The following is a 17,223-nucleotide window of genomic DNA, read 5'->3' on the forward strand; positions in this document are numbered from 1 at the left end:
GAACACAGTGGCCTCCATCATTCTTAAATGGAAGAAGTTTGGAACTACCAAGACTCTTCCTAGAGCTGGCTGCCTGGCCAAACTGAGCAATCGGGGGAGAAGGGCCTTGGTCAGGGAGGTGACCAACAACACGATGGTCACTCTGACAGATCCCCAGAGTTCCTCTGTGGAGATGGGAGAAACATCCATAAGGACAACCATCTCTGCAGCACTCCACCAATCAGGTCTTTATGGGAGACTGGCCAGATGGAAGCCACTCCTCAGTAAAAGGCACATGACAGCCCGCTTGGAGTTTGCCAAAAGGCACCTAAAGGCTCTCAGACCTGATGAAACCAAGATTCAACTCAAGAGAAAGATGAACGGAGTCTAGTACAGAGAGATCCTTGATGAAAACCTGCTCCAGAGCACTCAGGACCTCAGACTCAGGCAAAGGTTCACTTTCCAACAGGACAACGACCCTAAGCACACAGGCAAGACAACGCAGGAGTGGCTTCGGGACAAGTCTCTGAATGTCGTTGAGTGGCCCAACCAGAGCCCAGACTTGACCTCAATCAAACATCTCTGGAGAGATCTGAAAATAGCTGTGCAGTAACGTTCTGCATCCAACCTGACAGAGCTTGAGAGAATCTGCAGAGAAAAATGGAAGAAACTTCCCAAATACAGGTGTGCCAGCTTATAGTGTCATACCCAAGAAGATTTGACGCTGTAATTGCTGTCAAAGGTGCTTCAACAAAGTACTGAGTAAAGTGTCTGAATAGTTATGCATATTTAAGTTTTTTTAATTTATATACATTTGCAAACATTTCAAAAAACCTGTTTTTTACTTTGTCATTATGGGGTATTGTGTGTAGCTTGATGAGGAAGAAAAAAAAACAATTTAACCAATTTTAGAGTAAGGTTGGAACCTAAAGAAATGTGAAAAAAGTCAAGGGGTCTGAATTCTTTCAGAAGGCACTGTATATCACTGGGGCCGAGCTCCCTGCCATTCCAGGACATGTATATTAGGCTGTGTCAGAGGAAGGCCATAAAAATGGTCAAAGACTCCAGCCTCCCAAGTCATAGACTGTTTTCTCTGCTACCCCATGGCAAGCTGTACCAATGCACCAAGTCTGGAACCAACAGGACCCTGAACAGCTTTCACCCCCAAGCCCTATGACTGCTAAATAGTTAGTCCGGGTAAACTATTGGTTAACGATTTAACTATCTGCATCTCAACTTTTTTGCACTAACTCTTTTGACTCATCACATACGCTACTGTTTATTATCTATTCTCTTGCCTAGTCACTTTACATGTACAGTGCCTTGCGAAAGTATTCGGCCCCCTTGAACTTTGCGACCTTTTGCCACATTTCAGGCTTCAAACATAAAGATATAAAACTGTATTTTTTTTGTGAAGAATCAACAACAAGTGGGACACAATCATGAAGTGGAACGACATTTATTGGATATTTCAAACTTTTTTAACAAATCAAAAACTGAAAAATTGGGCGTGCAAAATTATTCAGCCCCTTTACATTCAGTGCAGCAAACTCTCTCCAGAAGTTCAGTGAGGATCTCTGAATGATCCAATGTTGACCTAAATGACTAATGATGATAAATACAATCCACCTGTGTGTAATCAAGTCTCCGTATAAATGCACCTGCACTGTGATAGTCTCAGAGGTCCGTTAAAAGCGCAGAGAGCATCATGAAGAACAAGGAACACACCAGGCAGGTCCGAGATACTGTTGTGAAGAAGTTTAAAGCCGGATTTGGATACAAAAAGATTTCCCAAGCTTTAAACATCCCAAGGAGCACTGTGCAAGCGATAATATTGAAATGGAAGGAGTATCAGACCACTGCAAATCTACCAAGACCTGGCCGTCCCTCTAAACTTTCAGTTCATACAAGGAGAAGACTGATCAGAGATGCAGCCAAGAGGCCCATGATCACTCTGGATGAACTGCAGAGATCTACAGCTGAGGTGGGAGACTCTGTCCATAGGACAACAATCAGTCGTATATTGCACAAATCTGGCCTTTATGGAAGAGTGGCAAGAAGAAAGCCATTTCTTAAAGATATCCATAAAAAGTGTCGTTTAAAGTTTGCCACAAGCCACCTGGGAGACACACCAAACATGTGGAAGAAGGTGCTCTGGTCAGGGCCTGCTTTTCTTCAGCAGGGACAGGGAAGATGGTTAAAATTGATGGGAAGATGGATGGAGCCAAATACAGGACCATTCTGGAAGAAAACCTGATGGAGTCTGCAAAAGACCTGAGACTGGGACAGAGATTTGTCTTCCAACAAGACAATGATCCAAAACATAAAGCAAAATCTACAATGGAATGGTTCAAAAATAAACATATCCAGGTGTTAGAATGGCCAAGTCAAAGTCCAGACCTGAATCCAATCGAGAATCTGTGGAAAGAACTGAAAACTGCTGTTCACAAATGCTCTCCATCCAACCTCACTGAGCTCGAGCTGTTTTGCAAGGAGGAATGGGAAAAAATGTCAGTCTCTCGATGTGCAAAACTGATAGAGACATACCCCAAGCGACTTACAGCTGTAATCGCAGCAAAAGGTGGCGCTACAAAGTATTAACTTAAGGGGGCCGAATACTTTCGCAAGGCACTGTACATATAGTGCCTTCAGAAAGTATACCCCTTGATTTATTCCACATTTTGTTGTGTTAGAGCCTGAATTCAAAATGTATTAAATAATTTTTTTTCTGACTCATCTCACACAATATTCCATGATAGTAACGTGAAAACATGTTTTTCAAAATTTTTGCAAATGTATTGAAAATCTAATTTACATAAGTATTCACACCCCTGAGTCAACACATGATAGAATCACCTTTGGCAGCGATTAAAGCTGTGAGTCTTCCTGGATAAGTCTCTAAGAGCTATCCACACCTGGATTGTTCAATATTTGCACATTATTCTTTCTAAAATTATTCAAACTCTGTCAAGGTCGTTGTTGATCATTGCTAGACAGCCATTTTCAAGTTTTGCCATAGATTTTCAAGACAAAATTATAATTCAATGTCATCTTGGTTAGCAACTCCAGTGTATATTTTGCCTGGTGTTTTAGGTTATTGTCCTGCTGAAAGGTGAATTTGGCATTTGGCATTTGAAAACCTCCCTGTGGTTGAATCTGTGTTTGAAATTCACTGCTCGACCAAGAGGCCTTACAGATAATTCTATGTGTATAAATAAGCATTTCGATACACTCGCAATAACATCTGCTAACCATCTGTACGTGACCAATAAAATTTGATTTGATTTGGGTGTAGGGTACAGAGATGAGGTAGTCATTCAAAAATCATGTTAAACACAGTCCATGCAACTTATTGTGACTTAAGCAAATGTTTTATTCCCGAACTTACTTAGGCTTGCCATAACAAATGGATTGAATACTTATTGACTCAAGACATTTCAGCTTTTCATTTTAAATTAATAAAAAAATAAAATCTGTGACACAAAATCTCAATTTAATCCATTTTCAATTCAGGCTATATATAACACAACAAAATGTGGAAAATGTAAAGAAGTGTGAATACTTTCTGAAGGCATTGTATCTACACTGAACAAAAACATAAATACAACATGTTTCATGATCTGAAATAAAAAATCCCAGAAATTTTTCATACAGACAAAAAGCTTATTCCTCTCACATTTTTGTGCACAAATTTGTTTACATCCCTGTTAGTGAGCATTTCACATTTGCCAAGATAATCCATCCACCTGACAGGTGTGGCATATAATGAAGATGATTAAACAGCATGATCATTACACAGGTGCACCTTGTATTGGGGATAATAAAAGGCCACTCCAAAGATGTCTCAAGTTTTGAGGGAGTGTGGAATTGGCATGCTGACTGCAGGAATGTCCACAGTTGCTTTGAACTGAATGTTAATTTCTCTACCATATGCTGCCTCAAACATCTTTTTAGAGAATTTGGCAGTGCATCCAACCAGCCACACAACCACAGAGCAGGTCTAACCACACCAGCCCAGGATCTCCACATCCGGCTTCTTCACCTGCGGGATCGTCTGAGGTGGGAGGGGGGTAATTCATTCTGATTGGCTAGCTCACAAGTGGGTGGGATATGCCCTCCAGGGTCCACTCGTGGCTGCACCCCTGCCCAGTCATGTGAAATCCATAGATTTGGGCCAAATGAATATATTTCAATGGATTGATTTCCTTAAATGAACTGTAACTCAGTAAAATCTTTTCAATTGTTGCATGTTGTGTTTATATTTTTGTTCAGTAAATACTGGAGCTATAGTACAAGTCAAAAAGTACCAGTCAAGGGTTTTTCTTTATATTTACTGTTTTCTACATTGTAGAATAATAGTGAAGACATCAAAACTATGAAATAACACATGGAATCATGTAGTGACCAAACAAGTGTTAAACAAATATATTTGAGATTCTTCAAAGTAGCCACCCTTTGCATTGATTAAAGCTTTGCACACTCTTGGCATTCTCTCAACCAGCTTCACATGGAATGCTTTTCCAACAGTCTTGAAGGAGTTCCCACATATGCTAATCACTTGTTGGCTGCTTTTTTCTTCACTCTGCGGTCCAACTCATCCCAAACCATCTCAATTGGGTTGAAGCCAGGTCATCTAATGCAGCACTCCATCACTCTCCTTCTTGGTCAAATAGGCCTTAGTCTGCCTGGAGGTGTGTTGGATCATTGTCCTGTTGAAAAACAAATGATAGTCCCACTAAGCGCAAACCATATGGGATAAAATGCTGTGGTAGCTATGCTGGTTAATTCTGCCTTGAATTCTAAATAAATCACTGACAGTGTTAGCAGTAAAGCACCCCCACACCTTTTCCTACATGCATCACGGTGGGAACCACACATGCGGAGATAATACGTTCACCTACTCTGCATCTCACAGAGACACAGCGGTTGGAACCAGAAATCTCAAATTTGGACTCAGAACAAAGGACAAACTTCCACATGTCTAATGTCTATTGCTCATGTATCTTGGCCCAAGCAAGTCTATTTTTATTGGTGTCCTTTAGTAGTGGTTTCATTGCAGCAATTTGACCATGAAGGCCTGCTTCACACAGTCTCCTCTGAACAGTTGATGTTGAGATGTGTCTGTTACTTGAACTCTATGAAACATTTATGTGGGCTCCAATCTGAGCTGCAGTTAACTCTAATTAACTCTGGGTCTTCCTTTCCTGTGGCGATCCTCATGAGATCCAATTTCAACACAGCGCTTGATGGTTTTGGTGACTGGACTTGAAGAAAGTTAAAAAGTTCTTGAAATGTTCTGCATTGACTGACCTTCTTGTCTTAAAGTAATGATGGACTGTCATTTCTCTATGCTTATTTGAGCTGTTCTTGCCATAACGTGGACTTGGTCTTTTACCAAATAGGGCTATCTTCTGTATACCACCCCTACCTTGTCACAACACAACTGATCGGCTCAATCGGATTAAGAAGGAAAGAAATTCCACAATGAACTTTTCACAAAGTACACCTGTTAATTGAAATGCATTCCAGGTTACTACCTCCTCAAGCTGGTTGGGAGAATGCCAAGAGTGTGCAAAGCTGTTGTTTCATAGTTTTGATGTCTTCACTATTATTCTACAATGTAGAAAATAGTAAAGATAAAGAAAAACCCTGCAATCAGTAAATGTGTCCAAACTTTTTACTGGTACTGCATATCAAGATACTTTTGAACCTCTATAGCTGACGGCCCTCACTAGCATGAAAACTAAATACAAGCACAGACTGTGTGGAAAATTATTTAAATGATTTAAGACTCCAATACAACCCAACATTGCAGTTATGTGCATCCTTTCAAGCACACCCTTCTCATTAACCCGAGTTATTCACAATTGTTGATGAACAAATAAGGTTTTGCATGTAAGATGGCTAAATAAATAGCAAAATGATTTATATTATTATTTGTGCCCTGGTCCTATAAGAGTCCTCTTTGTCACTTCCTACGAGCCGGGTTGTGACAAAAACTCACACTCATTATGTTTAATAAATGTATCGTATAGTGTGTGTGTGTGGCAGGCTTACAATGATGGCAAAAAACATTTGAGAGTGCGCTGACCCTGGTGCTAGAGGGGGTACGCAGCTGGAGGCTAAATGTTTGAAGGGGTACGGGACTATAAAAAGTTTGGGAACCACTGCAAGTCTGGGGCAATTCACAAAGCTGATTTGAGGACCTTCACTGATGTTTATTTATTTATTATGACCAAGTTTTTCTCTCTGCTTGCATTTTGTATTTAACTTGTGTACTTTCTGTAATTTAGGGCTCATCTGTAAATAAGACCATGGTCTCAGTATGACTCCCCGAAACATTTTTGTTCAGTGTACCTTAATTACTTTGCACACCTGCACACAAACTCAGTACTGGTACCCTGTGTATATAGCAAAGTCATTGTTACTCATGCATTTATTACTTGTGTTATTATTTCTCTTAATTGTTGGGAAGGGCCTGTAATTTAACATTTCACTGTTAGTCTACACCTATTGTTTATGAAGCAATGACAAATGCATTTATATTTGCGCTTCTGGCAACTGTAGGCCTACTGCATGCGTCGCTCAATGACCAGCAATGAGTGATGAAAGAAATGCAAAGCTGCACACATCAAATAAAGCACACAAACAGCCATATGAAATAACATAAATGTTACATCAATATACTTTTTTATTTGTATCATTATTTTCTTTGAAGATTTAATATGGTGTTTTGGCTGTTGTTGATTTCATACAATATCCTCAGGTTTAGTCATTTGTAAAAAAACAAAAAAAAACATTCGAGGTGTGTATAAAATAGGTCACCACCAAAGTAAAGGCCAAGGTCAGTCCACACACCTCCTCAAACATATACATAAAAATGTATGCATTTGACCCTATGCATTTCACACACACATATCTCAAACACTCTTTAAAAGTGATGGTTATTTATTTGTTCAACTTATAGTCATAATTGGGATCTCGTTTTTGTTCTCGCATGATCATGAACACTTAAGAAAAGTTCCATGTAAAAAAGCTAAATAATGTCAGCATGCAACAGTCTTTCACAGAAAGACTAGAGAAAGGCAACAAATTAACTCAAATCTACCCTGTCCTTCACACAAGGAAAAGAGAAGCTACATTCATCCCTTGATACATACAAAAACAAAGTATAGAAACAACTGACAAAAACGATGGTGCCTCTAGAGGTAATCAACTCTAACCCATAATCCTTATGCACTTGTCCAGGGCCAGGTTTCCCAATAGCAATGGAACATAATGTTTTAACGATGCAGCTTTCCTACAAAACAACCAAAGATGTAACATGAGTTTCCCAAAACACCAAGCAGATAACATTCCCCAAGTGCGTCGTTGAGGCATGTGTTGATACGGATATGATCTAAATAATCAGCGTTCTCCCTTTCAAATCATACCATTCAAATTATTCCACAATACTGACAATGGATGAGCTCCTATTAGAGATCACCTATGGCTACAAACATTGAGGAGGCTTATTCTACTGCTTACCCTATAATGCACTAAATCAAGATTTGAAATCATGGGCCTCCCAAGTGGTGCAGTGGTCTAAAGCACTGCATCGCAGTGCTTGAGGCAACACTACAGACCCGGGTTTGATCCCAGGCTGTGTCACAGCCGGCCGTGACCGGGAGACCAATGAGGTGGCGCACAATTGGCCCAGCATTGTCCGGGTTAGGCCGGACGGGATTTCCATGTCCCATCGCACTCCATCGACTCCTTGTCGACTTCGGTCGTCAGCTGAACGGTGTTTCCTCCGACATATTGGTGCGGTTGGCTTCCGGGTTAAGTGAGCAGTGTGTCAAGAAGCAGTGCGGCTTGGCAGGGTCGTGTTTCGGAGGACGCATGGCTCTCGACCTTAGTCTCTCACGAGTCCGTAGTGAGAGTTGCAGCGATGGGGCAAGACTAACTACCAATTGGATATCATGAAATTGGGGGAGAAAAAGGGGTAAAGATACCAAAAATAAAATACTTATTGAAATCATTGCGCTAATGTAGACTACACATTAAATCGATTGAGGCAGAAAATGTAAAGAAGCATATAAATAGCTAAACTCAATTGATAAGAAATGTATTTCAATATATAGGTCTATATGTAGCCTAATATATTTATCATTTAACTCAGACATCTCGGTTTTCGTTTGAAGAATCTTATATCTTTCACTTGTTGGTAACAATTGCAAAGACATTGGCAACTTTGTATTTGTAGTCACATTCGTTCTGAAGTTATCAGTGGTAACAGAAAGACAGATAAACATCTTGATTTTGTGTTGAGCTGTGTATAAAGAAGTGACGCGGAAGGGTAAAAAAAACATTTAAAAAGACGCACTTTGCTGTTCTATGAGTGGTCGTTAAATAACTACCCTTTTCCAGTGAAACTTCAGTAACGACGGTTTTGGGAAACAGGTCGGACATTTAACAATGCTCCTACGTAGGTTCAAACAACGAACCAAGCCTTAAGATACATTGGGGAAACCGGGCCCAGACCCGTTACTATTGGGAATGTCTCAGCAAAAGGCCAACAACACCACGTGGCCTATCAAAAGTCAAAGGGAATCCCTGGACAACCACTGCCATGACCAGACCACTAACTGGGGGAAGAACCAGAAGACACTGCGTTCTGCACGGGACTGGTGTTGAATACCCCTGCCTAAGACCATAGCTAAGGGTGATCATGAGGGGGGGGGGGGGGGGGAATAAATAATAAAGCTAATAACAACTACAAAGTTTTTCAAATCAGTCAGAATCTAAATAATAATAATAATAATAATAATAATGATTATTCAGAGCAGAACACCTGTGGCATTTAGAATCTACAGTCATCCCTCCTTCACATCAGTCAAAAAAAGAAGTGGCCGGCGCTATCTGATTGGTTGTACTCATCCACTGCTTCTTCTCACCTTACGTCTGATCGGATAGTTTTTCCATCGCTACGGCTCTTTAGTTGCCATGGCACAGGGTGGCCCAGTACCAGCCAATGAGCATGTCCTCTCTAAGTTTCTTAGAAAAGTGTAAGTATTCTCCTGTTTGTTCCATCCTTAAGAACTTATTGTCCTCTTTCATCATACCCCCCATTTCTTGGGGGGGAGAGAGAAGGGGAAAAGTCTCCCGAATGTCCACGCAAGGAAACTGTCAAGCAAAGGAAACAACTTTCCTTAGGGAAAAAAAAAAAAAAAAGAACTGTCCAATCCGTGGAGTATGTGACTGTTGAAAATTGTAATAAAACATTACACTTTCATTTGAGTTTCTCAGAGGCAGACCTCCCAGCTCGCTACATCACTGGTTAATCATCAATATATATATATATAAAACAAAAGGGGAGCAGAGAATAGGGAACTGAAAGAAGACAGGACAAAGTGCAAGGGAGGATGGAGGGATGCAACAAAGAGATGGTGATGAGATACATGTTGGTGAGGGGAGGGAGGGACAACACTGAAGGGATGACAGTGTGTGTAACACCAAAAGGAGGAGCAAAGAGGGGGACTGGGGTGGGGTAAGGAGAGATGGCGAGACACGAGAGAAGGCTAGCTCCAGAGTCCTGCGTAGTTGCCGTGAAGGCCCGAGCACAGCGGTCCACCGGCCACAAACAGCTTGGTGCCAGAATCGTCGTAGCAGTGTGTGTACACAGCGTTAGGGAACGAGTTAATGTCCGAAAAGTAGCTCCTCCATGTCTCGTCGTGATTCTGGGGGAAGAGAGAGAGAAACAGGTGTGAGGGAGGGAGGGTGTGACAGGATGGCAGAACAACAGAGGAAGAGAACACTGAGGGAGAAATGATTCTTATCGTTTTGTGCCAGCATCTTGTCAAGGCAGGTCCAAGACACACTAATCACTGAGGTGAGGTGTCACTTAACAGTTTACTTCCAGAATGTTTAAATATATCCTGTATAAGTTTATTGCAAAGTTTGACCAGAAGATCTTAGTTTTCAACCCAGCTTTCCACCAAAACCACAGCTTCTTTTTGTTTAAATCTTAAATAAGCTGTTCATAAATATGTTGTTTCAATCTAGAAATGCTATACCATGTCATTATGGAGACACGAGCTAATGTCAATATAAAGAAATCCGTCAATTCAAATAAATTCATTAGGCCGTAATCACATGGCTGGGAATACGCATCTGTTGGTCACAGAACACAGAAAACCAGTCAGTACATGTGGTGACCACCATTTGCCTTGTCCAGCGCAACATCTACTTTCAGGCTGTTGACTGTGGCCTGTGGAATGTCATCCCACTCCTCTTCAATTGCTGTGCGAAGTTGCTGGATATTGGCGGGAACTGGAACACGCTGTCGTACACATCGATCCAGAGCATCCCAAACCTGCTCAATGGGTGGCATGTTAGGTGAGTATGCAGGCCATGGAAGAACTGGGACATTTTCAGCTTCCTGGAATTGTGTACAGATCTTTGAGACATGGGGCTGTGCATTATCATGCTGAAACATCAGGTGATGGCGGCAGATGAATGGCACGACAATAGGCCTTGGGATCTCGTCACGATATCTCTGTGCATTAAAATTTCCATTGATAAAATGCAGTTGTGTTCATTGTCCATAGCTTATGCTTGCCCACACCATAGCCCCACCGCCACCATGGGGAACTCTGTTCAAATTTATCAGCAAACTGTTCACGCACACAACGCCGTCTGCCATTTGCCCGGTACAGTTGAAACCGGGATTCATCTATGAAGAGCACACTTCTCCAACGTGGCAGTGGCCACCAAAGGTGAGGATTTGTCCACAAGTCTGTTACAACGCCGAACTGCAGTCAGGTCAAGACAGTGTTGAGGACGACGAGCACACAGATGAGCTTCCCTGAGACGGTTTCTGCAAAAATCTTGTGTGGTGCAAACCCACAGTTTCCTTAACTGTCCGGGTGGCTGGCCGCGACGATCCCGCAGGTGAAGAAGCCCGATGAAGAGGTTACATGGCCTGCGATTGTCTGTACTGTCAAGTTCTCTAAACAGATGTTGGAGGCGGCTTATGGTAGAGAAATTAACATTAAATTATCTGGCAACATCTCTGGTGGACATTCCTGCAGTCAGCGTGCCAATTGCATGGTCCCTCAAATCTGTGGCATTTTGTTGTGTGACAAAACTGCACATTTTAGAGTGGCCTTTTATTGTCCCCAGCACAAGGCGCACCTGTGTAATGCTCATACTGTTTAATCAGCTTCTTGATATGCCACACCTGTTAGGTGGATGGATTATTTTGACATAGGAGAAATGCTCACAAACAGGAATGTAAACAAATTTGTGTACAAAATTTGAAAGAAATAACCTTTTTGTGCGTATGGAAGATTTCTGGGATCTTTTATTTCAGCTCATGAAACATGGGACAAACACTTTATATTTTGTGTTTATATTTTTGTTCAATATAGTAATAGGAACTTTCAACTTGACGTGTTCTGCTAAGAGGGGTATACTTTACAAAGTGGAATAACAAATAAAGCGTACCAGCCAGCCCTTCCCTGTGGTGAGTTTAAGAATGCCCTCTCCTGGGCGCTGCCGGAACCCGCCGGCCGGGCTGGAAGGGTCCTCCAAGAACCTCTGGGCTCTAATATCATAGAACAGCAGGGAGCCCTGTCCCGTGCCCACTGTCACTATGTGCTCATAGAAACTCACAGAGCGGATGCCTGGGAAGGAGAGCAAACACACAGACAAGTTAAACCTCGCTTTTAATAGCTTCATAAATGTAAAAAAAAAACAAGCTATCACTAACTTTCCGTTCAAAAGTACTGCCTCTGCACTTGTTTGTAATGCCGCATTCAAATGCTCCCCGGAATCTCGTATTTCCCGACATGAGTGCTTTCAAGTGCTTTTGAAGTCAAAAGAACCCTTCAACCAATGAGATTTTAGCTAGCTGGCTAACGTGGCTAATAATAATTTAGCTAGCTTTTCTTACGTTTACAATACAACCAAACTATCTCCATTATTTACAATGAAATAATGCACCAATAATGTAAATTGCTTAGTTTTATCTTTGGTTGAAAGGTGAAAGGTCAGTGAAGTAATGCCACAAGTCGTTAACTCCGGTATCATAATTTTCTCCCGACTTTCCCACTCGTAATCCCGACTTGGAAGGCCATTCAAGTGACATTTCTGAGTCGGAAAGTCATATTTCCACATAATTCCGACACCACTTGAAGGCAGCATAAGTGCAGGGCGGGTCTTGGAGAATGTTTGGGTTTTGTTTTGCTTCTTGGTGGAATGTGTTTGTAGTACCTCGTGTTGCCTCTGGAGAAATGAAATGAAATGAAAATTAAAGAAAGTTGACAGAACATTTGTATGCTATTGTGTTTACATACAGTGCATTCGGGAAAGTAGTCCGACTCCTTCCCTTAATCCACATTTTGTTACGTTACAGCCTTATTTTAAAATTGATTAAATTCCCACCCCCATCAATCTACACACAATACCCCACAATGACTAAGCGAAAATATATTCAGACCCTTTGCTATGAGAAGCAAAATTGAGCTCAAGTGCATCCTGTTTCCATTGATCATCCTTGAGATGTTTCTACAACTTGATTGGAGTCCACCTGTGGTAAATTCAATTGATTGGACATAATTTAGAAAAGGCACACACCTGTGTATGTACGGACCCACAGTTGACAGTGCATGTCAGAGCAAAAACCAAGCCACGAGGTTGAATACATTTTCCGTAAAGCTCTGAGACAGGATTGTGTCGAAGAACAGATCTGGGGACGGGTACCAAAACATTTATGCAGTATTGAAGGTCCCCAAGAACACAGTGGCCTCCATTATTCTTAAATGGAAGTTTGGAACAACCAAGACTTCCTAGAACTGGCCGCCTGGCCAAACTGAACAATCGGTGGAGAAGGGCCTTGATCAGGGAGGTGACCAAGAACTCGATGGTCACTCTGACAGAGCTCCAGAGCTCCTCTGTGGAGATGGGAGAACCTTCCAGAAGGACAACCATCTCTGCAGCATTCCATCAATCAGGGCTTTATGGTAAGAGTGGCCAGACAGAAGCCACTCCTCAGTAAAAGGCACATGAAAGCCCACTTGGTTTGCCTAAAGGCACCTAAAGGACTCTGATTCTTTGGTCTGACGAAACCAAGATTGAACTCTTTGGCCTGAATGCCAAGCATCACGTCTGGAGGAAACCAGGCAACCCTCCCTACGGTGAAGCACGGTGCCAGCTAGGGTTGCACATTTTGGGAATATTCAGAGGTGGAAACTTTCCATGGGAATTAACAGGAATATGGGAATTAACGGAAAAATATGCAAATAAATATTAATACCATTTAAATATAAATGTTTTTTTGCATTGGACATATTTACGATATCATATGGAGACAGAAACATAAACCTTTTACCTTATCATAAGTAGACAAAATCGCAAATGATTAAATCCTTCCAATAGAAAATTTAAAAAACAAATTGAACCTTAATTAAATGAGTTGACACGTCACATGGGATGATTTCACTGAACAACAAAAGGGAATATTGAATGATCCAATGATCCATCGCATCTCCCCAAAAACATTTTTCAACATACATCTGTAAAATGATAGTCTAGAAACTAAAGTTTTGATTGTCTTCCTCTCAGGCTTCCATGTCTTCTCCCTGGTCCTCCTCAATGTCCACTTCTTGAACATCAGACCCTGAGGCCTCATCTTCACAGTCACTTTCCAACCTTGTTGAGGATGGCTCGATGTCAGACTCAAAAAGCCTCAAATTTGCCCGGATGGCCACCACTTTTTTTAACCCTTGTACTGGTTAGCCTGTTGTGTGCTTAGGTGTGTGTGTTCCCAAACAAGGCCCAGTTGCGCTCTGAGGTGGCTGATGTTGGTGGGATTTGGAGGATGACGGAGGCAACAGGGGAAAGAGCCTCAGATCCACAAATTCCCTTCCACCAGGTGACTGATGAGATATGTTGACACGACTGCCATATTGCATCTCCATTCCAAAGCCCTTGCTTGGAATGGAGATGCAGACTGCAAAGAACCTTGCCCTCATCCAAGCCAAGATGGCGAGACACGGTAGCGATGACACCATAGGCCTTGTTGATCTCGAGACAGGATGCTCCAGACAGGATGCTCTTGCTAGCATACTTGGGGTCCAACATGTACGCTGCGGCATGTATGGGCTTCAGGCAGAAGGCTTCGCGCTTTTTGATGTATTTCAGAACTGCAGTTTCCTCTGCTTGGAGCAACAGTGAAGTGGGCAGGGCAGTACGTGTTTCTTCTCTTACATCTGCAAGAATAGTCTGAACATCAGACAGGATGGCATTGTCTCCCTCAATCCGTGCAATGGCTACTGCTATAGGTTTCAGGAGTTTCAGGCTGCTTACCACTCTCTCCCAAAATACATCATCCAGGAGGATCCTCTTGATGGGGCTGTCCATATCGGCAGACTGTGCTATGGTCATTTCTTGGAGCGACTCCTTCCCCTCTAGGAGACTGTCAAACATGATGACATCACCACCCCAAAAGGTGTTGCTGGGCAGATTCAATGTGATGCTCTTATTCTTCTCACTTTGCTTGGTGAGGTAGATTGCTGCTATAACTTGATAACCCTTCACATACCTAACCATTTCCTTGGCTCTCTTGTAGAGTGTATCAATTGTTTTCAGTGCCATGATGGCCTTGAGGATCAGATTCAATGCATGAGCAGCACAGCCAATGGGTGTGATGTGAGGGCAGGACTGCTCCACTTTAGACCAAGCCGCCTTCATGTTCACAGCATTGTCTGGTCACCAAATACCTTCTGTGGTCCAAGGTCATTGATGACCACCTTCAGCTCATATGAAATGTAGAGACCGGTGTGTCTGTTGTCCCTTGTGTTTGTGCTCTTGTAGAATGCTGTTTGAGGGGTGGAGATGTAGTTAATTATTCCTTGCCCACGAACATTCGACCACCAATCAGAGATGATTGCAATACAGTTAGCTTTGTCTATGATTTGATTGACCTTCACTTGAACTCTGCATACAGCAAATTAGTAGATAAAAGCATGTCTGGTTGGAGGGGTGTATGCTGGCGAAGAACATTCAGAAATCTCTTCAAATACACATTGCCTGTGTGCATCAGAGGTGAACCAGTTGCATACACAGCTTGAGCAAAACATTCATCAGCATTTCTTTGTTCCTCCATTGAGTAAAAAAAAAAAAAAAAAACTTATTCCAGGAGGACCATGAGCTGTTGCTATCGATAAGGTGTCTGGTTCATCATTTTCACCTCGAATAGAAGTAGAGGGACTTCTGTCAGAGGTTGCTTGTTGTGAGTGCTGAGGGAACTTTATGCACTTGGCCAGATAATTCTGCATCTTTGTTGCATTCTTCACATATGATTTGGCACAGTATTTGCAAATGTACTTTCCTTATACATTAGCTGCAGTGAAATGTCTCCACACATCAGATAGTGTGTGGCATTTTCCTGTAAAGATAAAAAATTTTAGTTTAAAAAACAACAAATACAATTCCATGTTCAGATAAATAGTTAAGCAGTTGTATTAAACAACTAATTTGTAAGATAAATGGTTTTTAAAATGAAACGTGTATGGAAACGGGTCAATTAACACTCAGTTAAAAGCCTCAAGCAAGATAAAACCCACATGGTAGCAAAAACTAACTAGCAGAAATTGTTAACAAGTTAGAAATGATTTAAACACACTTTGCTGTAGGCTACAATTTACTAGTTAACAAAAATGTATACCATATAAAATATATTCACCCCAACCAGTATTGTAATCAAAACTTACCAGAAAGCATGTAGTCCTTGGCTCAGACAGTGCAGTAGTGTGCAAGATCTTGAGAATCAGTTGTACATGTGATGGAAGAATGCACTGTGCATGCAGAGGGTTGCAATTCCATTGAATTGGGGATAGTTTAACCAAAATATGCCACAAGACCTAGAATTGCCTTGTGTATCCCACAAAAAAGGTTCTAAGCAAACTTCCCCAAATTCCAGGGCTTAAATTTACCGGAAAGTTTCCGACTCTTTGCAACCCTAGTGGCAGCATCATGCTGTGGGGATGTTTGTCAGTGGCATGGACTGGGAGACTAGTCAGGATCGAGGGAAAGATGAACAGAGCAAAGTATAGAGAGATCCTTGATGAAAACCTGCTCCAGAGAGCTCAGGACCTCAGACTGGGGCGAAGGTTCACCTTCCAACAGGACAACAACCCTGAGCACACAGCCAAGACAACGCAGGAGTGGCTTCAGGACAAGTCTCTGAATGTCCTCGAGTGGCCCAGCCAGAGTCCAGACTTGAACCCGATCGAACATCTCTGGAGAGTGTCTACAGAGAAGAATGAGAGAAACTCCCCAAATACACGTGTGCCAAGCTTGTAGCGTCATACTCAAGACTTAAGGCTGTAACTGCTGCCAAAGGTACTTCAACAAAATACTGAGTAAAGGGTCTGAATACTTATGTAAATGTGATTTCATTTTTATTTATTTATATATAAATTCTAAAAAACAGTTTTTGCTTTGTCATTATGGGGTATTGGGTGTAGATTGATTAGGGGGAAAAACGATTTAATCCGTTTTAGAATAAATCTTTAAAAAGTCAAGGGGTCTGAATACTTTCCAAATGCACTGTATCCATTAATGCACCCTTTGTATGTGCATTTGCGTATGTGTGTATGTCAGTATCAAACAGTGTAGTGTGGTGTCAATTCCTCACCGCTTCCTCTCTCCCGGGAACTGACTGATTTGATGTTGTGAGTGGGCTGGCGGGGGTCCAGGAAGGACACATGGGCCTGAGAGCCCACTGCGTACACCGACCAGTCCTGACCATACGCCAGACATACATTCTCTTTGCAGTGAGGCAGCTTCGTTGACAGCAGCTATGGACAACAGATATATTGACTTGTTAGACAGCCTTGTTGAGCTATATGACCAGCCCTAAGGACAAACATGCATACAAATCTTCTTGACCAGAAACATGTTTTTTTTGTGGTATGTGAGGACATTCAACAAAATGCAGTAGGGTTCAACACTGACTTATGAGGACACCAAACAAGTCTTCATAATCTTCAAAGTCTGCAAGTACAGTCACAGAACAAAGCAAACATTGATAAGCAGAGCAGACCCTGAGATACTCAAACCGACCTTGCTCAAGTTTTGCTCTGCCTTCCAAAGGTGAAAATAGCCATCCAGGGACACTGCACCAAGCTCCTGAGAAAAAGTGAGAAGAGCTAGCATGTAGATCCCCAATTACAACACATATGTGCACTGGGGAACACA

General features: G+C 41.9%; 1 protein-coding gene across 2 annotated transcripts in view; it reads right to left on the reverse strand.

The window, feature by feature from the left end:
* Positions 1-6,636: 6,636 nt before the first annotated feature.
* The window catches only part of dcaf12 (DDB1 and CUL4 associated factor 12), a 28,645-nt gene continuing 18,058 nt past the window's right edge, over positions 6,637-17,223 (reverse strand). The window contains exons 6-10 of one of the 2 annotated variants that reach the window (XM_020484972.2): positions 17,089-17,154; positions 16,661-16,823; positions 12,235-12,246; positions 11,467-11,645; positions 6,637-9,698 (exon numbers count right to left, since the gene is read on the reverse strand). In XM_020484972.2, the coding sequence (XP_020340561.1) occupies positions 9,540-9,698; positions 11,467-11,645; positions 12,235-12,246; positions 16,661-16,823; positions 17,089-17,154 (579 nt within the window). In that variant the 3' untranslated portion in view covers positions 6,637-9,539. The remainder of the gene's footprint in view (positions 9,699-11,466; positions 11,646-12,234; positions 12,247-16,660; positions 16,824-17,088; positions 17,155-17,223) is intronic. The other variant, XM_031825906.1, reaches the window with a different exon arrangement.

This window comes from Oncorhynchus kisutch, linkage group LG1, assembly GCF_002021735.2.
Source record: "Oncorhynchus kisutch isolate 150728-3 linkage group LG1, Okis_V2, whole genome shotgun sequence".
NCBI lineage: Eukaryota > Metazoa > Chordata > Actinopteri > Salmoniformes > Salmonidae > Oncorhynchus > Oncorhynchus kisutch.